Below are 23,178 nucleotides of genomic sequence, written 5' to 3'. Positions count from 1 at the left end.
TACTCTTCCATCAAAATCACCCCTACACCATTTCTCTTTCCATCCACACCATGATAGAACAGTTTAAACCCACCTCCAATGTTCCTGGCCTTACTCCCTTTCCACCTGGTCTCCTGACAACATATCTATCTTTCTCCTCTCCATCATATCAGCTATCTCTCTCCCTTTACCCGTCATAGTACCAACATTGAAAGTACCAACCCGAACCTCCACTCTCCTCCACTTCTCCTTTCCCTGCTGTCTCCATAGACTTCTTCCTCCTCTCCTTCTCCTCCTTCGGCCAACAGTATCCCAATTTCCACCGGTATCCTGTTGGCTAACGATACCAGTGGCGGCTGTTGGTAACCCGGTCCTCGACCGATCAGGTATGAAATTCTCTTTCGTGATCCGCATATTTAATTTGGCACATGTTTTACGCTGGATGCCCTTCCTAAAGCAACCCTCCACATTTATCCAGGCTTGGGACCGGAACTGGCTTGTGCAGCCCTAATGGCTGGGTTAAAATTAACATAGTGCATAAAGACAAAATATTCTTGTACATGTTTTAAAGTAATTATGGTGTTTTAAATGATGTAAATGATCAGGACACCAAACGGAATTTGTGCTATGTTTCCACACGGATGGTTTTAATCGCCGGATGTGTGCATCATGGCGGATGTTGGTACTTGATTTGAGACTTGGTGCTAAACAAATGTTTAGTCATTAAAAGTTGTTGTTTTTTATATCTCAGTAAAGAAAGGATTTCCTGAATAAATGTGTTGCCTCGAAGGTTTTAATCAGAGGTGAGAAGCAAATGCTTCATTACTGTACTTAAGTAGATTTATTTTTTTGTATCATTACTTTACTCCACTATTTATTTTTCAGACAACTTTTAACTTTTACTCATTACATTTTTACACAAATATCTGTACTTTTTACTTCTCACATTTTTAAAACCGGCTCGTTACGAATTTTTTTGTCTTCATGCTTGCATCCATATTTCTCCATGTCCATGTTGCTTAAAGTATTAAAAAACGGAAGTATTAATATATGGTACATTCAGAACAGATAGAAATGTGCGATTAAGTTGCGATTAAATATTTAATTTGATTGACAGCCCTAATATTAATATGATGTGAGGTCCAGTTACCAACGTGACACCAAAACAGGTAGAAGTAATAACTATTTTTTACTTAAGTACATGTCAGAGCCAAAACTTCTTTACTTTAATTTGAGTAAAAAAAAGTGTAGTCAGTACTTCAACTTTTACCAGAGTAATTTAAAACATGAGTATCTGTACTTCTACTTAAGTAAAGGATGTGTGTACTTTTGCCACCTCTGGTTAACCTCTTATTAATTAATAATAATAATTAATTTATTAATTCATTTCTTATTTAAAATATGTGTTAAATTGCGCCCCTAGAGGCTGCACCCGAAATGCGCTTGGTGTTTGCGCATGCGCACCGAGGCGCCATTTTGTGCCTGTGGTTGCCGTGTGAGCGAGCAGGCCGACGCGCAGTCTCCACTACTCTCTCTCTCTCAGTCTTCAATTTTAATCATTTTTAATCTTAAACTCCCGGTGAGTATTTTGATTCGAGAGATTTTTGTGATTTTTAACAGATTTTTGTAAAGGGGGCTGACTATGAACTTGATCTTTGGAGCATATTTTTATTTTTAATTTTTTTTTAATTTTGAGTATTTTTCTGGCTGGTGGTTTGGTGGCGTACATTTTGTGATGCAGATGTAGAACAGCCTGAGACACGGTGCTTTGACATGGCGATTTTTTTTCCTTTTTTTTGGATATCAGAGTATTTTTATTATTATTATTTTTTTGTTTTTTGCGGAAGACTCCCTATAGATCAGATGTGTTTGTTCGTGTATTTTTGATGGTAGTCTTAAGCATGGACTCGGGTTTGGGTTGTGTTTTCCAAGATGGTCGTTTTCCTTCTCCATATCTGAAGTCTTAATCCTTTTGCTGTTTTTTCCACACACAAAAAATCTCTTTTTTATTTCCTTGTGTGCTTTGCTGGGAAATATATTGCATTTTTTTTTTTTTTGGTTTGAAGCCACTTCGGTCCATTTGGATGAATGTAGTCGATTTCTTGTTTTTGTTTTTTTTTTTCCTACTGATTTTGCAGGACGAATGATTTTTTAAATGGACTGCAAAACAATGTGTTTGCACGCTTATTATTTAAAAGAAAAGGAAAAACAGTGCATTGTTGAAAGCGTTCATGATGAATAAAAAAAAAAAAAGAATGATCTGACTATTCAGGAAAGCTTTCTTATTTCAATCAAGGGATAAAAAAAAAAATCATAAATGATGCATGGCGTTAGATTTTCATCCTGCATTTGTTTTTGTTTTTTTCTGTTCTTTTTTTTAGTCAGTTTTCTGGCCTGTATTTCTATTGTACTGTGTTGAATAATACCCGGATTGAAGGCTGCGTTGATGACGTCATAATTGAGCGACTTTCAAAAAAAATATGGCGGAGGATTGTGTAGCTAGCTGAAGGGAGGGAAAAACACTAACAGATATATTTTTCTTCTGAACCATTAAAACTATTACATACGACTGGGAATTAGTTAATAAATGCTTTAAGGTGTCCATAAAGTCTTCATACATGAGAAGGGAGAAAACTAACTACTAAAAAATAATGTACTTAATCACCTTGTATAGTCAAATTCTCTCAATTAAATTCTTTCCTAAAAAAGGATTGAAACATTTTTTGATGGAGTACATTTGCAAAAATGTATGAATAAATAGAAAACATGACTAATTTGCCCAACTAATGCATTTTTACTTTCAAAGCTTTCTAATAAAGGTATAAAAAGCACATACATAGAAACAATCCTGTTTACTATATATATAAAATGTCGCAAATAATAATACGCAAATAATATTTGTGTAATATTTAATTAAAAATAAAATGGAATAAATTAATGCAATACTCTATTATATTGATTAAATCAATCAGTTAAATTGGCATATTTTTAATTGATTAAATAAAATGAAATAAATGAGGGGAAAAAAAGTAACAAAGGTAAACTATTTAATAGACTCCGTTTGGGTAATACAGATGTGTATGTATGTGTGTTTTACATTTAACATTTAATTTTCTAAATATATGATCTACTTAACTGTTCTACTTATTTCAGCAGACTGAATCTCTTCATTCCTTCCGTCCTTCATTCATTCACTCCCTCGATATGTGGAAGTGTCAGGATTTTCCCCTTTGAAGAGAAATTTTGAAGCTGTACATGAAATGCTAAAGAATCCAAATCGCTAGCGTCAGCTATATTATATTAAATATTTAATTTATTATAATTATAATGCAGGTGCCCTCTAAAATGTCTTCTAATGGCTTTCAAAATGTCTCGAACTTGGTATATACTTTGTTCTTTTCCAAACTGGGCTAATTTAAATGAACTTCTCTACTTCTGTACTTTTTTCACAGCCTAAACTTAAAACCAATATATATGAATCATTAAATTATAAATGAAGATTTGTATTAGTGTCTTTTCTCCCATTATGAGCCAAAAGTCATCACAGGCCCTAGTTTGGGCATCTCTGCCTTTATTAAAGGTTAACAACCAATATGAGGCTTTATTAAAGGTGTATAGATCAAGTATGAGACATTTTGGAAGCCAAGTTTTCGGACACACACTCTGTATTAAGACAATCAAGCATGGGTAGGGTTTAATGTTCCTGGCAGGCAAAGTTTTTAGTACTTTGCAGGATTAGAAACTACATTTGAGCAAAGTTAGAAATTCACACATCATCCTAAAATCGACAGGTGAGGACACAAAATGAAGCTGCATTTTATATATTCAAAGTGTTATGCTCCCAGGTTCTCAGAATTGCCAGACTTAAAAAAAAAAAAAAAAAAAAAAGGTACATCCGGATAAATTTGAAAATGCGTCATTTTCTCTACATCTTGGTCTTTTGTCCACTGGAAGAAAAAAAAACACTTGAATGTTATAAATCTTCTCCCAAACGCATAAATTTAAGTACGTTTTTGCGTTGTAGTGTGGACTAAAAAAACTGAGATAAAAAAAAAGACCTTTTGTCATGTGACCATTTAACTCAAAACAAACACGGTGGTAGACGGCGGTACTGCAGTTGTGCCCTCCTCTTTAATTTAACATTGTTGAACAGTAGCTTTGCTAACAATTTACAAATTTACACCTAATAAGGATGACCGGTTGAAGTGTCTCACATATTTCATGCGCAGGTATCTGAGGGTTTTCATGTTTCATTATGGATGAATAGACGTCAGAGAAAATGGCTATCGGTTTTATATTAATCTGGATTATCATCCTTTCTTTTTAGTCCCCCAAACTGTGTAGTAAATTTTTTACATGATATATTATGGTACATTGTTTACCATATCCGTCAGATGAAGAATTTGATTAGATTTTACTCTGGTTGTTTGGTTTAAAGCCCGATCTTGGTGGTTGCGGACAAATATATCCCGTCTCCATTATTAAAAAGTAGTCAGATTTGGGGTAAATGCATTAATAAAGCTACCTGGGCAAGTCTGCATGTTTTATTTTAACCCAGAACTCACATCAGAGGCATTAAAAGTCAGGAGTCTTGTCAATCCACACCTAGAATTTTCTGGCATCTGCTCTCTAATAGATATGAACTGTTTAATATGTAAATTAAGCAGCCTAATGTGAGACAACCAGAGACTTACAGACAACCATCCTCTTCTGTCCTCCAAGCTGGTCAAAATATCCCCCTACTTCCTCAGTTTCCTGTAATGTTTTTGAAGTTTGAAACTCGCACTGCTGCACAGGATCATATTCTAGAATATAACTAGAAAATCTACTCCATACTCCACCATAGTATATGCACATTCTCCCCCTCATGAAGAGGGTGTTGATAGGTTTGGAGTCAAGTCAAAGAAGCTTTTATTGTAATATATATAGCTGACGCAGTACACAATGAAATAAATCAGTGTTTCTCCAAAACACTGGTGCTACATAAAACAAAATAGAACCACAGAACACAAAACAACATAGAACCACAGAACACAACACAGAGCTAAGGACTAAAATAAGTGCTCTTTCCACATAACATGTGCAACCCAGTGCAGACAAAAGACAGGTGGACAAAACAAGACAGTTTGGGACAGATACACAAAATAGCACATGTAAACACAATGTTATGCAAAAACAGCATGGAAACAGTATAATATGATGAAATCTTAATATAATGTGGGTGGTGGAATGGATTGAAATGAGTATTGAGTGTGTGGTGAGTTTGGGTTGTTCAGTTCATTAACACATAGGTGTGTGTGTTCAGTTCTGTGTTGAGAAGCCTAATGGCTTGAGGGAAAAAAGGTGTTGTACAGTCTGGATGTTTCAGAATCGCTTTCCTAATAGTAGGAGAGTGAAGAGTGTGTGTGTGTGAAGGGTGTGTGGGGTCGTCCACAGTGCTGTTGGCTTTGTTGGATGCAGCATGTGGTGTAAATGTCCGTGTTAGAGGGGAGAAAGACTCTAAACCTTTCAGCCATCCTCACTATCCTCTGTAGGGTCTTGCGATCCAAGACTGTGCAATTCCCAAAGCAGGCAATGATGCAGCTGCTCAGGATGCTCTCAGAGATCCCTCTGTGGTCAGGATGGGGGAAGGGAGATGGGCTTTCCTCAGCCTTCTCAGGAAGTAGAGGGTGCTGCTGGGCTTTTTTGGTGATGGAGCTGGTGTTAAGAGACCAGGTGAAGTTCACTGGAATTTGGTGCTCTTGACGATCTAAATGGAGGATCCTTCGATGATTAGTGGAGAATGGCCGCTCTGTGCTCTCCTGAAGTCAAAATCCAACTCTTTGGTTTTGTCAACGTCCAGAGACAGGTTGTTGGCTCTACACCAGGCTGTTAACTGTTTCACCACCTCTCTGTATGCTGACTCGTCATTCTTGCTAAAGAGACCCAACACGGTCATGTCATCGGCAAACTTGATGTTCTAGCCGTGCATTGCTACACAGTCATGAGTAAGCAGAGTGAACAGCAGTTGGCTGAGCACACAGCCCTGAGGGACTCCAGTGGTCAGTGAGGTGGTGCTGGAGATGCTGGTCCCGATCCGGACTGACTGAGGTCTCACAGTCAATCTCTGTTAATGTGCCTCATGACGAGCATCTTGAAGCACTTCATTACGATGGGTGTGAGAGCGACAGGACAATAGTCATTGAGGCAGGAGACTGTTATCCTTCGGCACGGGGACGATGGTTGTTGTCTTGAGGCATGTAGGAGCAACGGCGCTGCTCAGGGAGATGTTGAAGATGTTGGTGAAGACATGCGCTAGCTGTTGTGGACATTCCCTGAGCACTCTGCCAGGAATGTTGTCTGGTCCAGCAGACTTCAGTGGGTTAACTCTGCATAAAGCCTTCCTCACTTCAGCCATGGATAGACCGAGCACCTGGTCACTGCGAGGAGGGGTGGTCTTCTTTGCTGCCACGTTGTTCTGTACCTCAAACTGGGCGTAAAAGTCTTTCAGCGCATCTAGGAGGGAGGCGTCACGGTCACAAGCGGGTGAAGTTGTCTTGCAGTTGGTGATTGCCTGGATGCCCTGCCCCCAGCCGAGTGTCTCCATTGTCCTGTGGAGTCACTTGGCATGTGCGCACTTTGCCTCTCTGATGGCACGGGACAGTTTGGCCCTTCCTGTTCTAAAGGCCATCTTGTCTCCTGCTATGAAGAAGGAGTCTCTAGATTTTAGTGGTGCATGCACTTTTGCAGTCATCCATGGCTTCTGGTTGGAGCGTGTAGTGATGGTCTTGGAGATGGTCATGTTATAACTGCACTTGCTGATGTAGGTGGTCATTGATCCTCCAAATCGATGGAATTGCCATAGGTTGCAGCCTCTCTGACCATATCCCAGTCAGTGCACTCAAAACAGTGCTGAAGAGCAGAGGTGACTCCTGCTGGCCAGGCTTTTACCCGTTTCAGAACCGGTTTAGAGCATCTGACGAGTGGTCTGTATGGAATTATCATAATAGAGATGTGGTCTGAGTAGCCCCTCTCTTTGCTAAGTCCACATGCTGATAGAGTTTAAAGAGCGCAGTCCTGAGATTTGCATGGTCGAAATCTCAGACAAAAATAAACAGTTCGTCGGGGTGAGCATTCTGCAGGTCGCTAAAAGCCACATAGAGTTCACACATTGCCTCCTTAGCAGTGCCCCCGTCTAGCTGGAGGGCCACGTCCACACTCTGTCGCTGTGGCACGTCTCTGTGAAAACAAAGAAGCAGCAGTCTCTAAACTCTCGCCTTGTGGTCCGCTGGAGTCGGATTTAGTCTAATTTATTGTCCAGGGAGCAGACATTTGAAAAAGGACGGCTACGGTTAGCCTTTAGCCTAGCATGGACACCAGCCCGCTTGCCACGCAGTTTGAAATGATCCCAAACTTGGGAAACTTTCTGGCGTTTTTTTTAACCTGAATCTTCTCCTTACCCCTCGCTGTTTTCTCCCCATTCTTTCATTTTACATTCTGCGTCTTTTGTTTTACCTGTCCAGCGTTTAGCAGGTGGTGCGTCAGTATTAATGGTCCGTGGGGGAAACACGGTGCTTCGTGTTTGGTTAAACGGAATAAACAATGTTAATTTGCTTCGAGTAATCGTTACAGCGCTACATTTAACATCAAAATATTGTCTCTTTTACATGTCGAGCATCTCAAATACATCCAACATAGTATTCCTTTCAATTTTGTCTCAGGTCATGACTTTAGATGTAAAACACAGCACCAATGAAAGCATGGATCGTCTTCATAATTAATCTCGAATAAATAATGAAGTATTATTATGTATTTAAATTTGGAACTTTTCTTCTGACTTTTCCAATTCATTGACCTGCATGTATCTATCTATCCATCCATCCATTTAGATTTATATATATAGATACACATCAGTAGACTGTGCACTGCCCCAAAACACCCATATTTCTTTCCCCAGGTTATCGATCGATACAGGTAGTTGTTTATGGTATTAAATCGAGGTCGACCGACAGCTCGGTTGAAGCGAACTTTCAGATAACCGATTAATCAACCAATAGTTGGTGGTCTAGTGGTTAGGATGCGGCGCTCTCACCGCTGCGGCCCCGGTTCGATCCCCGGTCAGCTAGTCAACCCCAGCCATTTTTAGTGCCGGTCCAAAGCCCGGATAAATGGGGAGGGTTGCGTTAGGAAGGGCATCCAGCGTAAAAACATGCCAAATCAAACAAGGGGAGGATCCGCTGTGGCGACCCCTAATGGGAGAAGCCGAAAGAAAGTTTAAGTTTTTAACATAGATTCTGGATAAAAAACTCTACATAACACACCATGTAAAAAAGTACTGAACTTTATTACAAGAATAAAAATAAACAGTACTAAATCATGAAAGTGTTAAATGAAATAAATCTGAATATAATAATTATAATATGAATAAATTAGGACTAATAAATTTAATGTTGCGCTCTCCGTGCAGCGTGCCATATCTCTTGTACAAACAAACAGCAGTAATTCGCCTCTAGTGGCTGCTCTCGTGATAACAGCCACGCAGCCACTCTAGAGACGGCCGCAAACCGTAAAAACTTTCGGTATGGATTTTGTGCCGATAGTTCCAGCAATAAATCGGTCCACCTCTAGAATTGTTAGCATGGTGTTAAATTCAAGATTCCTGATCCAAGCAATAATATCACAAAACTCTTAAATTATTCAAATATACAGCTAGTTAAACCAAGTATCAGCCAAGAGGCGCCCCCCCATTTTTGTTTATTTTATCAAACTCGCAGCACACCAAATGATAGTATTTGTTGAAAAAGTGAATGGGCGTTGAGTAAATGCATGCCATATATATAGCAAGATTTCTTATAACAAAGAAGCTGATTCCTTTTTGTAACCTACCCCTATGTGTTGGGTCCTCAATAACATGATTCACAAGAACTATATATTACTGACTGAATCAATGACACAGACAGAGACAGAGAAACTGGTAGCTAGACGGTTATTGGGTTACTGATCAGAAGGTCAGGGGTTCAAGCCCCAGCACTGCCAAGCTGCCAGTTTGGGCCCTTAAGCAAGGCTCTTGACCCTTTTTCAAGATTGTATTATTGGCTGACTTTGATCTCTGACCTTAGCTTCCTAATAATCTGGAACATGCAAAAAAAAAAAAACATTTTTACTGTGCCGCAATGTACGTCACAAACACATTGATCAATGTATCTAGCTGTGAATCATTAAGAACCAGGGCGTGTAACTTTTGAGCAGGATGATCGTTGTAAGTTGTTACCATTTCACGTTTTTTGTGTAAATATCTCGCGTAGCTGCACTAAAAACCAGGACAATTATTCAAATTAAAACTATTAGGGTCCCTCAGTCGTTGCCACTGAAAAGACACATTAAACTCGTCGTGGTTGGAAAAAGGGTCAAAAATGCAGAAGATGCTGGAAAAAACTAAGAATGCAGTTTCTGGAGCATTTTGTCTTAAGAAGAACAGGCAGGTCAATTCTCAGGACAAACACGGAACACATGCCAAAATATACTGTAAAAACTGTTTTTTTGACACCCAGGTAACATCAGGAAGCAGGTGTGAACCTTTCAACTGGTTTTTCAACTGGTCACCATTTTGCTTCCTTTTGACCACCACTCGTACTAGGGCCTTCAACTGACTCCGAATTTTGTCCAGGTCCATTGCTGTCCTCGCTACCTGTCGCACACTTCATCAATTCTGTTGTTACGGATTAACAGAGTCGTTATTGCGCTCCCTACTGCCCCCCATTGACATGGAGGCGTATTTCCTTTACTCAGCGCAGGCACAGGCGTAACTGAAACGTTTTTTTTGGACCAATTCAGTGCAACTGCATACTTTCCCACAGCACACCTCGGCGATCTTTTACGCCGTTTTTTCCGTTACTTTTATAAGTTTGAATGTAAACCCTCTGTAATTACAACTTGAACACGTAATTGCCTGTAATGTGTGTTTGTTTATTTAAATCTTTTTCTATTATAGACCTTATTAAATAAATAAAATGCATATGCATGTGTAAGTCTGAATGTTGTTGTGTCTATTAAACTTGAAATAGATTGTTCAATGTTTAATCTGTAATAGATTGCTTTTCCTGTCTCTGAGTACAAGTGTGCGGTCGCAACGTATATTGTGCTGCTGTAGGCATCGCCACGTCCCGATTTACAGTCGCGTAAAAGAATTTGGTCTAAACAATAAAGAAACAGCAGGGAAAAAACGGTGCCAATGAATATCTAATGGCAGATGGGACTTTTGGAGAAATAAGTCACAGCACCATATATGATGCACCGTGTGTATTACTACAGGCTGTTCTTTTATTTAGGACCTTCAAATTATACATATATACATGACCTCTTTAACTTTGCTTTAAGAAATGTGTCTGTAGGTCCACTTGGAGCTCAGGAGGACACAATGCACAATGTTTAAAGATAATTTTTTTAATTTGTAGTGCACAGCCTTTTTTGTTGTTGTTTTATAATGTAGCTGTATTTCTAAGCAGCTCCCTTTTTCCGTAGCGAGGGCATGTTTAAAAGCGTTGTTGGTTCACATAGAGAAAAGACCAAACATGAATTTACTGTCCCCTCAACTTTATTTTTGTTTCCTCTAGTCACTTAAATGTAGTCATTGCTTGATTCTGCCACTAGGTGGTGGTAGTGCTGCTTGTGCGGTTTGTTTGTATGACCTTGAAAAGGGTGTAGAGGGGGGTGGTTGGTGTTAACATATCACCCGTCAAGTCAACACGTGAAGGTTAAACACCCACTGCCCTTTTTTTATTTTACATCAATTTATTTATTTGTTTGTTTATTTATTTTTTTAATCCCTGAATGCACTGCTGACCTCACCAGGTCACCAGCTCACCAGTGGACCAATAATGACGCCTCTTTTCTCCAACAGAATCAGGCAGACAGACGGCTCGACCTGAATAACACAGAATGGAGTGAGTGACTATACCCAACCCCCTCCCCCCTCATACTGATTGCATATCATATCTACAAATCTAAAACCCTACATGCATTCTAATCTATAGAGCTACACACACACACACACACACACACACACACACACACACAGTAGATTTAGTTATCATTCACACTTGATTCAGACACAAAGGTTTGAATGCTTGTTTTAATGCTGTTGGTGTGGATTCACAGTAAATTGGCTCACCGGGGTTTTATTTCTCTTATACCACAGCATTTCTATAAAAAAATAAGTACATGTTGTACATTTACTGTGTAGTTCAATTTGCTAGTTTCAATTTACTAGAGCAGCTATAACTATAAATATTCTTTCCCCTAAATTATTATATTATTCCACTTTTTGTGGAAAACCAGTAGATTAATAAAAAAAAAAAAAGCTTTATAGCTAGGTTTAATAGCTAACACTGGAGACGCCTTTCAAAGATATTCAACATTTCCTCGTAAAAGAATCACCAGGGTTTTGACATTTTTTTGTATATAAAAAAAAAAAAATCTAAATTTTTCATTCATTTAATGCTGGATGTAGATTGCCCAGCCCTGCACATATTTTCTTTTCAAACAATAACGTCTTAGAATAAGCGCGCTAATGGAATCCTGTGATTCTGAATTGCAGCGAGGACAAGAACCGCTGCTACAGAATGTTAATCAGCGTCTCCTGTCCAATCCGATAGTGACAATAGTGCTGTGGTATAAGCAAAAAGAAGAAAAATATACTCCTCCTCCCCCCCCCCAACCACCCCTAATAATCTCTGTTTTCAATATCTTTAATTGTTGCATTGTCAAACCCTAAATAATGGGGTTTTTTTATCATATTTTCTGCACTTAATACAAAGAAAAAAAATCAAGCAACAGTCTTGTAAAAATATATATATATAAAGTTGCCTTTAAAAAAAAAAAAAAAAAGATTTAATTTTAAATGTACCCTTCACATGCATCTCAGGCCTGATCTACTGAAAGTACACAGAATGTGTGACTGACAGCAGCTATTAGTCTGCAAACTACAACAACTGATTGGGAAGTGTTCAATTAGCTGAAGCATATTTTACACCATTTGGTGAAAATTCGAAGGTTTTATCAGAGTTTCCCCATTGGCGTTCCATCACTCGTGCAGTTATTCCTTATAACTCACCAATACAGTTCATTTGAGATCTCAGTAAATCAGGCCCTTGGAATTGCAAATGTTTCCTGCTGACAGGATCCACTTGATTCCACAGGGAGTAAAGCAGAGGTGCCCAAACCTTTTCCTGTAAAGGGCCAAAAATCGAATTTGACTGTGGGCTGAAAAACAAACGACGCAATATATCAAGCGCCATATTCAAGCTAAAGCCGCCGTAGTTCTTTTTATTTGATTTCATATAGAAATCATAATCTGACTCTGTAATCAGACCAATCAGACATTTTCTACTGCAGTTTTATGATCAAAGATCAGTGAAACTTGTCCTACAGTGAGAAATCGACCCGAATTATACTGTAATACAATACATATGTCTAATATTAGATACTAATATGAAATAATACTAATAAGGCTCTAATGAGAGACCTGAACCTGGTCCTTATGTTTTAAAAGTTCTTTTCCAAATGCAAATTCCCCCCCCCCTTTTTCTCCCACTTCTCACATATGGCATCACGGACCAACTCAACAGTCACCACGGTCCAACCCTGGGTCTGGTCTGGGCATCTTTGGTTTAAAGCAGGAGAGAAAATATGCCACATTTGTACATTATTCAGCAGCTGAAGGAAACTATGCTGCCTAATATCTGCCTGAGCTTTGGTTTACCGTGTCGTGCTCATGTGAACATTATGTTGATTACCTTGCTTTTGGTCATACAGGAGCAAAATCTGGTTAAAGCTTCAACATGAAGCTCCAACATACTGTACCAACATCTACATCTACAGCATCGCCCTCTCGTAATACTCAAACTCATTAAGAAAAACAAACAGCAAAATTGGGATAAAACAGCAAAATCGATATTCTGAAACCTGAATGTAAAATGGACAGTGTAGGTAGTGAGGGGACATCGTCTGATCGATTCTGGAAAAAAGGTTTCTTATTTTTTTTTTATATTATTTACATTTTTTACTTTCCCATGTAACAAGCCTGTAACTCACCTTACTTTAGTTGAGGTTTTCAGCATTTATATACTCATTATTGCATGCAGAACTGACTGCATGTATATTAAAACAGATATAAATTATATGTAGAACTAAAAAAAAGTGTTGATTTTGCTGTTTTTAAGAGCGGGGGGTGCTATTTAAATATACCCGTATGCCCCATTAAGGAATATACACTAACTGGACGTGGGAACATCCACGACTAGGATTTCTGTGTGCTTTCTGATCGCCACATTTCCACATTCCACAGCTCCACTCTTCTGGGAAGCTGCTCCACTAGATTTTGGAGTGTGGAGATTTGTGCTCATTCAGCTGTGAAATGAGTTCGTAAAGGCTGATGTAGGTGAGGGTGAGGAGGCCTATATAGCACCTTCAGCGTTCACCTTCAATTACCCATAACCCCCCCCCCCCCCCCCCCCCAAAAAAAAAAAAAAAAAGAGGTGCTGCTCTATAGCAGGAGATCTTCCACTTCAATCCATGGAAAGCAGATCTACATGAAGCTCGCTTTGTGCAGAATCGACATGCTGAAACAGGTTTTGGGTTTCCAAGTTCAAGTGAATGCGAATCTTTCTTATGCCGCATTTAAAGACGTCCTGTACAATTGTGTGCCTCCAGTTTTGTGGTAACAGTTTGGAGAAGAACCACATATAGCAGAAAAAGTCAGTTCATGTAGTGTGTTTATATCTCACACTATAATGTGTGTCATTTCCCAGTGTAGTTTCAAAGGAATATTCTTCAGAACCTTTGATGACTTGCCTTTTTTTTTTTTTTTTTTTTTTTTTTTTTTTTTAAAGTGTGTGCAAAGCCCAGTAATGATGCACTATTTTGTCTTCTATGTGCTAGTTATTGCTCATGGCTATTTTACCTGTAATTATGATGTAGGTCCTTTTTTTTATAATCTGTTAATTGAACAAACATATATGTAACCATATATATATATATTTTAATCTTTAAGCTCAGGGTAGGTCGCACTAGCCCGAGCAGTGAGTGGACCCGTTGGAATTCCTTCTCTCTTTTTTTTTTTTCTTTGGAACTTTTGCTAGCTTAGTTTGGTCCGCCCCAAATAGTCATTCTAGCATCTATTCTCTTTCCTGTACCCTCCGTATGTCCTTCCTTGCCTCCCCTCCATTCCCTTCCCCGACCCCCAACCAACTCCTACGCAGTCTCTCGCCAACTACGAGCCACCTGATGGCGAGTAACGTGACCAACAAGACCGACCCTCGCTCTCTCAACTCGCGCGTCTTCATCGGCAACTTGAACACCATGCTGGTGACCAAAGCCGATGTGGAGGCCATCTTCAGCAAGTACGGCAAGATCGTGGGCTGTTCAGTGCACAAGGGTTACGCCTTTGTCCAGTTCTCGAACGAGCGCAATGCACGTGCAGCCGTGGCCGGGGAGGACGGACGAATGGTCGTCGGACAAGTCCTGGGTAAGGATTCGGCTGATTTGATTTGCTGTAAGCATTAAAATAAAATAAATAATTCATGGACTGTTCTTCAAGGCCAAGCTCCAAAGCTAATGGTCTAAAAAAATAAAATTTACCCATCTGTTCAAAGGAGTACCGTTGGACACCTTTGCTGTAGAGATGGAAGATTTGTGTCTTGGAACTGCAACCGTAAAGACTCATCTCAGACTCTTTTTCATAGTGCTGCAAGGCCACACATACATACAAAATGGTCTCAAATGTAGGGTTAAATTCACTGTCCTTGGTCCTGAATGATTTTAAACAGGTTTTAATTTTCCGGTTCCCTGGTGGTCTGGTGGTTAGGATGCGGCGCTCTCACCGCTGCGGCCCGGGTTCGATCCCCGGTCCGCGAACCAACCCCAGCCATTAGGGTTGCACAAGCCTTAGTGCGGGTAATGGGGAGGGTTGCGTTAGGAAGGGCATCCAGCGTAAAAACATGTGCCAAATCAAACATGCGGATAGCCCGCTGTGGCGACCCCTAACGGGAGAAGCCAAAAGAAAGTTTAATTTTCCGATGTCCATGTAACGCAACCTCTAGTGCTCGTTGAAATGCTTTCGCAGCACTTGTTTTTGTTTGTTAGTTTTAACTACAAATGAGACCAACATGCAACAGCCAATTAGCTTTCTGTTATTGGTGCGAAGCTTATTGATGCTTAAAAAAATAAAAAATAATAATTTTAGGGCTCAGTTAAGGCCAATCGCTAACAACGTATGTTTGTGTTTTTGATGCCGTGATAAGTCTTAACCCTTTGACGACAAATGTATCATATTTGATACATTAGTTTCCTCAAAAACTTGAATACAATCTGAGACTTGTCTTCTGCCCCCTATTGGATTTATCTATGCTCTCCAGTCAATAGCAGGCTTTTGGCAGGTTTTTCCAATATGGAAATAAATTGACTTGCTAGTTTTTAGCAGGGAAATCTTTGCAGATTTTGAAAAAGTTGTGGTAAATAACGTTTGTTACTGATTTTGTTTTTTTATTTGAATATGTACTTTTTCAAAACAACTAAATTCATATTTTTTAAAGAATGTTTATAGTAAAATTGTGTTGAAAATATGTGTATCAAATATGATAGAGCAGGTATATAAGGTAATTTAGCTTAGTCATCAAGGTATTGCATTTCATGATGCAATCTGCATTATTCCTGCCACAATGTCACATAAAAAAATACAATACAAATAAATACGTTTTTGTGTAATATTTGTGATTTTTATACGTCCAATCTAATGTTGTAGCTTGCTAATATTTGTCTGTTCAGTAAAACAAATAATTATCATCTGTTCTATTTACCAATTCAAAGAAGAAATTCAGAATACACAAACATTATTTTTCTGTATGTATTTTCAGATGTCAAAAATATTGTGTTGAAATTGTCATCGGCGTGTTTATGGATGGCAATTGAAGTGACTTGGAGCAGTTAGGGGAAGATAAGAATGATAAGTAGGAGTGGACATTCCAAATACAATAATCCGTCTTTGTTTTTGTTAAAAAATATACAGTACATGTACATTGTTGTGATCAATAAATTGTCATAAATGCCCAATGTATTAAATACGATACAAAAAAAAATCACATTTGTAAAATGGTAATCAATTGTTATTTTTTATTTTGTTTAAAGACCCTATAAACACTTCAGTTTCCAAAAGAATATATTTTCTGTTAATTATTTCATATGTCAGGCTTCACAGGGTTAAATTTAATTCTTAATGGTCTTAAAAAGTCTTTAATTTGACTTTATGAAACCTGCAGAAACCCTTATACAATATTATTATGTTATTTTTGCTATGCAGTAATGCACTCAAGTGTTAGGGCGTTAGTTTGCGATATTGGATTTGGCCCTGTGATTACTTCAGCGAGCTGGAAAAAGGAAGTCCCTTCTCATATTTACTGTAATCAAGAAGGCATTTTTGCAGCTCTTGGACCATTACTGTTGATTATGCAGCGTGCAAGCTTTAATGGATTCGATTTTATTTTCCTTTATAGATTATGGACCTGAAAAACAAAAATTGAATTACATTTCAATCTGTGAATATAACGAGCTCATTCTTTGGCAGATATTAACCTGGCTGGTGAACCAAAACCTCACAGATCAAAGACTATCAAGCGCTCAGCAGGAGATATGTACAGGTTTGTTCCATTTCAGTCTTTTATTTGTTGTTGTTTGTTTATTGCAGCTGTATTGAGTTAAGCCTTTGGATTTCTCCTTTTTGTTTTTCCTGCAGTCCTTCATTTGATCTAGACTATGACTTCCAGAGAGATTACTATGACAGGTGAGCACTTTTCCCTTCTCCTTTTTTCTGATTCTTGTTTATCGCCTGCATAATTTCCGAACATCCAAAAAAACCGCCTGTCTCGTCAGAATTATGCACTCCCTGACCAAAATAAAAACAGTTTATCGCTTCTGATGTCTAATTTCAACACTTCATCACCTCAGTATCCTCGTGAGCATACTTTTATAATCATCCACTCTCGGTTTCTACGTGTCGAAGTACAGAGACGGGGAACAAATCGAAGGGAAAGTGACCTTTCGAGGTTTTAAGCCACCACTAGCTTAATTTCCAATGGGGTGACATCTGGTACTTGGGAAAGCCGTAGCATTTTTTTTCATCCTCGTCAAACCATTCCTCATGTACCACAGATCTTGGAGGAGATTTCAGCCGTTTCAGGATGGAAACATCTGATTGAACACAGGTTCATAAAGTTAAATGGACTTCATATCTAGTTGTGATCACTCTGAGAGGGGAATCCGTTTATTATTATTCTTTATAATTTTTTTTTTTTTTTTTTAACCGTCCGTGGTTTATAGCGTAGTCAGATGTAACTGCAGATTTCCATTCAGATTGATTTTTCATAATTTTATTAGCCTCCGTTTCGTTTTGAGGATCCTTTTAAGTGCATTTTACACCAGACCACAGCTGCACAATTATTTCATAACATCTGGTCAACAAAAGCCTTTACACTGGACAGTGGCATCACACAGAACAGTGATTTGTAATCTAAAGCTCATAAAAGTAAATAAGCATCATGCAGTCACGCTTTCTAGCTAGATACATTACATGATACTTGTTGTGAACATTTTGTGGACAGCTGACCATCATGCCCATCTAGGCCGCCCCCCACAAAAAAAAAAAAAGATTGAAGCAAAGAATAGTTTGGGTGGTCCTTCTGTCTTGTAGTGTTAGTTTTCCTTCCATTTTTGGCATGTTTAATATATATAAATCTCGAGTGGACCGAATAGAGCCCTGACCTTAACCCTATTGAACAACCTCAGGATGAACTGGAACACGACCCTTTTACAGGGAACCAAAATACACACTGTTTATTGACCGTTCCCCATCAATATCATGTTTTAAACTCTATTGAACCATGTGCCCTGGCTGAACTGTCTCTCGCCACTCACTGTGTACTACCGATGATTAATATGGAGGGATGTTCTCGATAAAATCAAAGCGCACTCTTGGGGGGGGGGGGGGGGGTCGGGGGGCCTCATCTGAACAGGGATTATGTTACGCGAATGGAGAAATGCATGTGGCGTGACGGTTAGCGTGTGCTTGTGTTGTCAGGGTGTATACGTACCCCTCGCGGGTGCCTCCTCCTCCTCCCCCGCTCACCCGCGCCGTCATTCCGTCAAAGCGGCCGCGGGTCAGCGTGAGCGGCAGCCGCCGGACCAAGAGCAGCTTCTCCACAAAGAGCAGCCAGAGAACCTCGCGCACCAGTTAGTACTTCACCACACGCATACACTCCCACTGATTGTCCAGTTTATTAGGAAACGTCCCATCATGTGGCAGCAGTGCAACGCATTCAATCATATTCACATCAAAAGCCATAATCGGGGTTTTAGGTTTTAACGCAGAACGGCGCGAAAAAGCATGTGCTTGAGTACATTTAGAGATCGACTCAGTAAAATATGACTTAAGTATACAAGTATAATATAAGTTATACAATATAAGTTTATACTTAAGTATCAAAGGACTATGATTTTATTATGGCTATAATGTTCCTATTATCATATTTGTCACAAGACTCTTTGCTTAATCAACTTAGTTTTCAGCGGAGGGTCGCATCAGTCGCTTAGTTGATGACGTATCACTCGGTCGCTCTCGTTGTTCAGTGCAGCAAAAACGTAACTTTTTTTAGTTTTATATTTTTGTTTCACTAGAGATCTTGAAAAATGTCTCCCAAGAAAATCAGTTGATGGTGCTGTGAAAACGAAAGTAAATAGAGTTACCATGGAAACCGAGGATGTTACGAGCGTGGTGCACGTCTCCCACTCGCAGTCAACCACTATCACATGAGTAAGTGTTAAATTATGTTTACATTACGGTAATTTGCTGTGTATTTGTTAAAATAGCCTACAAATACTTTTTAAATGCCAAAATAAACGATCGAATGAGATCTCGGAACGGATTAAATCGCTTCTACATTCGTTCTTATGGGGAAATCAGTTCGAACGTACGAGCAAATGGACCTACAAGCAATTTTCAAGAACGAATTATGCCCGTACCACAGGGTTTTTCTGTATTTGACGTGAAGTTAAAGTCTCCACAAATGGAAATTCTTCAGTAAAGTACAAATACGCGAAAAAGCTTCTTAATAATTGCAGTAACGAATTACATCGACTTCGTTACTGTCCATCACTGCCTGAAACACCACGTTGATGTAGTACACGGGTGAATTCAGACTGTTCCAAGCCAACAGGAAGTCTATAGCATCTCGAAGGATAACTCTTTACAACCGTAGTGAGCAGAAAAGCATTTCCGAAAGCACATCAAAATGTTGACGCAAGGGTTCCAAAATCCACATCACCTTCCGCTTCTTTTAGCCAAAAATACGGCTCTGTAGGCGTCAGAAGTACAGACTCGTTCAAACCGGACACCTGAAGACTGGAGAAGACTGAAAGCTCTTGAACTGTATGTGCAGGATTTCATGCATTGTGCTGCTGCACCTTGATCGGCTGATTCGATAAGTGCATATACAGGGGCTGCTTATAAGTTTCAAATAAATATCAGGGTGTTCGTACACACAGACAAAATGTACACAAATATGCCATGTTTGTTTTCCTGTGTGTCTCTGTACATGTTTGTTTGTTTGTTTGTTTGTTTGTTTGTTTTTTTGTTTGCGTGTTTAGTGAGAGCCGATGACTTGCAAACCATTAAGAAGGAACTGACTCAAATCAAACACAAAGTTGACTACCTTCTGGAGAGCCTGGAAAGGATGGAAAGAGAACACAGCAAGAAATCAGGTAACACACACACACACTGTGATACACTCATGCCACATCTACACACACTGTCCTTGTTTTTTATCTGGGTGTCTCCTGTGTCTTTTCCTCCGTCTGTCCTTCCTAACTTGTTTTTTATTTTGTTTCGTTTCATCGCACTGATTTTTATGCTTACAGGTTGCAATTAAGTGCAAAATTGTGTACGTCGGCACATAAAACGATGCCACTAACACAGTGTTTTTAGAGCAAAAAGACTTTAAAAGTCCTTTTAAAAACTTCTAAACAGCCAAGTCTTATCATTAGGAGTGAACTACGTGTTCTGATAGTCACATAGAATACAGATTAACATGGCAGAGGTAGAGCTGTAACACAGTTCTGTAACACACAGAACAGGAAAAGCACGTCTGGTTTTATTTTATTTTTATTGTACACTACTAAGGCGTGTTTGTGAAAGGGTCACGCGTTAGTCAGAAGGCACTTGAGTACATTTATTAGAATGATCTGTTCCATATTTTTTCCATTGCATCGTATTGCGTTAAATCACATCGTGTTCAGTCGAAGCGAAATCGGATTGCACTGCACCGTAACTGGGCGAATCTCACCACATATCACATCACATTGGTAGCTGCTTCATGTGTATCGTTTAATGTCCAAATTTACTCTGGCTTGAAAACATGTCTTGCATGAAAGACGCTCTTACGTTTACCGATGATCTTCTCGATGAGCTTCAACTCCTTTAGAAGGGCAAAAATGTGACCCATAATGTGCAGTGCTATAAATGGAGAGAACAGGGTGAGCCTTTAAAACCAATTAACAACATTTCAACTATGAAGAATGAGGTACACCAAGTTGGGCAGGGAAGAAATGGGTTAGGTTTGCTGCAACCCGACCTGGTCAAGTCAAGGTTATTTGTATAGCGCTTTTCACAACAGACATTGTCTCAAAGCAGCTTTACAGAAAACAAAAGTGAAGGTGAATGGTGTGTGTTTGTCCCTGATGAGCAGCCGTGGCGACAGTGGCAAGGAAAAACTCCCTTAGATGATATGAGGAAGAAACCTTGAGAGGAACCAGACTCAAAGGGGAACCCATCCTCATATGGGTGACATCAAGAGTTTGGTCATAAATCTTTCAACAATACAGAACACTGGAGAGTGAGAACTAACATGAGTACTGGAGTATAAGATTATAAGTGAATGTTCTTTCTACAGTCTTTGGTATAAAAAGCTCAACATTTGTGATCATCATAGATCCAGCATCAGCTTCTCCATGCCAGGGCCTTTAAACACTCGGCATCTACTTCTCCATGATCATCCATAGGTCCATAATCTTCGCAAGGTGGGACGTGACTGGAGCTGGCCAAACCTCAGGATGCCTCGGGATGGGGAGAGAAAGAGAAGCAGTGGAGAGGAATTAGCGTAGCTGCTGTTCATGATATTAACAGCACAAGTTGATAATGTGCATGTGATCATATATTCTGGAGCACAAGGTTGTGATGTGATGTGTGTGATGTGTGTTATGTGTAGGCTTTGCTAAAAAGATATGTTTTTAATCTACACTTAAACTGGAAGAGTTTATCTGAACCCCCGAACACTGTCAGGAAGACTATTCCAGAGTTTAGGAGCTAAATGTGAAAATGCTCTACCGCCTTTAGTGGACCTGGTGCACTTGAAAACGATCATCTATAAAGAACCTCAGCCAGAAAGTTCAGATTTGAGCATTTAGCAGGACCATGATTCTAAGCACACGTACTTTTAAGATGTAACGAAAGTAAAAGTAATCGAGCAGCCTTTCGCAAAGCTCTGACCTAAATTCATTAGAAAAAGTGTGGACTGTACAGAAAAAGCATGTCTGAGCAAGGAGACCCAGATACCAGAGCTCCACCAGTTCTGTCACGATAAAGGCTCAAAAAAGCTTTTAAAGAGCACCAAGCATTTTTTTCAAGTTCAAGCAATTGAGAAGCAACGCAGACAAAAACTGTGAAAAAAAAAATCTGAGATCGTAAAACAAATACGACAAAACGAGTCTCTTCGTTTGAAAAGATCTCGTTTCCATGATCCATGACCCAGTAAATGGTACCATAACATTTAACACACTTTCTTGTGTTTAGAGATGAAAAGCGCTAAAGCGGAGGAGTCGTCCCCCCAGCACCCCAGCGTGAAAAAGGACCGGGATACCGTGGAAGTCAACGACTACGACGAAGAGGGTGATTTGGAGGAAGAGGAGGTGTGTAGTGGCGACATCATTTGGTAATAGGTTAAAAAGAAACCGGTGTATAAGAAGCGATCGAGTTGTGCGTGACTTTCTTTTGTTCCCGTTAAGATTAAGAGTCATGGAAGAGAGGAGGACGAAGAGGAGGACGAAGGAGAGCAGGAGGAAGGAGAGGACGACGGAGACAGCACTAACGGAGACCACTCTTAAACCGCGCATTCTCGTATGCAGAAGCACAGACTTTACACCGAAATACACGGGTGTCTAAAACTCGCCCCGCACGCAGCATGCATGAGTTTCTGTCCAATCCGCAAATCCTGGGTGAATAAATGAGCAAAGGACAAAAATCAGATCCCCTTCAGAACACAGAAGCACCCACTCTCTCCCCTTCATCCCCCCCAATACGACCAACAGTGATTTATTTTATTTTTTTCTTCCCTTTTTCCATAAGCAGGCTTTAAAAGGTTCCCAGTCGATTGTTGCACTTCCATTTCCAACCAGTCAATGGCAGCGTCACTCACTATTTCTGTTGTAAAGTTCAACTGGATTTGATTCTAAACCGATTTTAATTCGAGTATCTCCGAGGTCAAAAGGTTTAGCTTGTACAGTATATACTTTTAATTTAATTTTTTCGTTTGTTGTGAGTCTAGTGACATAAAATTGAGGAGGATTGGGTTTCGGAGTCATGTTTGTTGCTGTTTCATTTTACTTTTCTTTTTGTTCTGTAATAAATTTCAATAAAAATTGTAGATGTTTCGTGCACCGATTTTCAGCTCTTCAGAACTTTCCTTCAAAAGTTTCATTTAATCCACACTCGGTTTGTAAATGCGCTATGGGTATCAAATCCTATTTGTACAGTCAACTGCGCAGTCACGTGATGTTGCTAAACACTATTGCGCTAATCGTGCGTAATGGATATACCAAAAATTTTTCAAATGAGGTGATTGACAGATGTGGAGCGGAGGGTGGTTGTGGAATGGCAGCTCAGTGGTGAACTTTGGAGTTCAAATACTAGCACCCTTATCGTTAAAGTGGCCAAAAGTATGTTTAGTTTCAGCAATTGTACATCTAACAATTGTGGGGGTAATATGGTTCGTGTTTAATTTTTTATTATATTTTTTGGGGGGTAATTAGTTGTAGTCCACCAGTAGGTTCCCTGCTGGTCTAGTGGTTAGGATGCGGTGCTCTCAATGCTGCGGCCCGGGTTCGATCCCCGGTCAGGGAACC

At 39.5% G+C, this 23,178-nt stretch overlaps 1 protein-coding gene across 4 annotated transcripts; it reads left to right on the top strand.

The window, feature by feature from the left end:
* Window positions 1-1,410: 1,410 nt before the first annotated feature.
* On the top strand, window positions 1,411-22,717 carry hnrnpc (heterogeneous nuclear ribonucleoprotein C). Of its 4 annotated transcripts, none has more exons than XM_083533002.1 (9): window positions 1,450-1,558; window positions 10,859-10,901; window positions 14,217-14,482; window positions 16,577-16,649; window positions 16,745-16,792; window positions 18,086-18,237; window positions 19,651-19,764; window positions 21,851-21,966; window positions 22,063-22,717. In XM_083533002.1, exons 2-9 carry the CDS (start codon window positions 10,897-10,899, stop codon window positions 22,159-22,161), a joined length of 873 nt encoding a protein of 290 aa, XP_083389128.1. In that variant the 5' UTR covers window positions 1,450-1,558; window positions 10,859-10,896; the 3' UTR covers window positions 22,162-22,717. The 4 variants fall into 4 exon arrangements, with proteins under 4 accessions (XP_083389131.1, XP_083389130.1, XP_083389128.1 ...); XM_083533003.1 differs by lacking the exon at window positions 1,450-1,558 and adding an exon at window positions 7,866-8,018 and having other exon boundaries at window positions 8,238-10,901; XM_083533005.1 differs by lacking the exon at window positions 14,217-14,482 and having other exon boundaries at window positions 1,411-1,558.
* The last annotated feature ends 461 nt before the right edge of the window (window positions 22,718-23,178 follow it).

Source organism: Silurus aristotelis (genome assembly GCF_946808225.1).
Source record: "Silurus aristotelis genome assembly, chromosome: 27".
NCBI lineage: Eukaryota > Metazoa > Chordata > Actinopteri > Siluriformes > Siluridae > Silurus > Silurus aristotelis.
The sequence above is the reverse complement of the archived record's forward strand: the minus strand, read 5'-3'. Positions and strand labels throughout refer to the sequence as shown.

Coding starts and splice junctions, on each gene's coding strand:
- hnrnpc (XM_083533002.1), top strand. Junction 16,650..16,744: donor TCAGCAGGAGATATGTACAG/GTTTGTTCCATT, acceptor TTTTTCCTGCAG/TCCTTCATTTGATCTAGACT. Junction 16,793..18,085: donor CAGAGAGATTACTATGACAG/GTGAGCACTTTT, acceptor TTGTGTTGTCAG/GGTGTATACGTACCCCTCGC.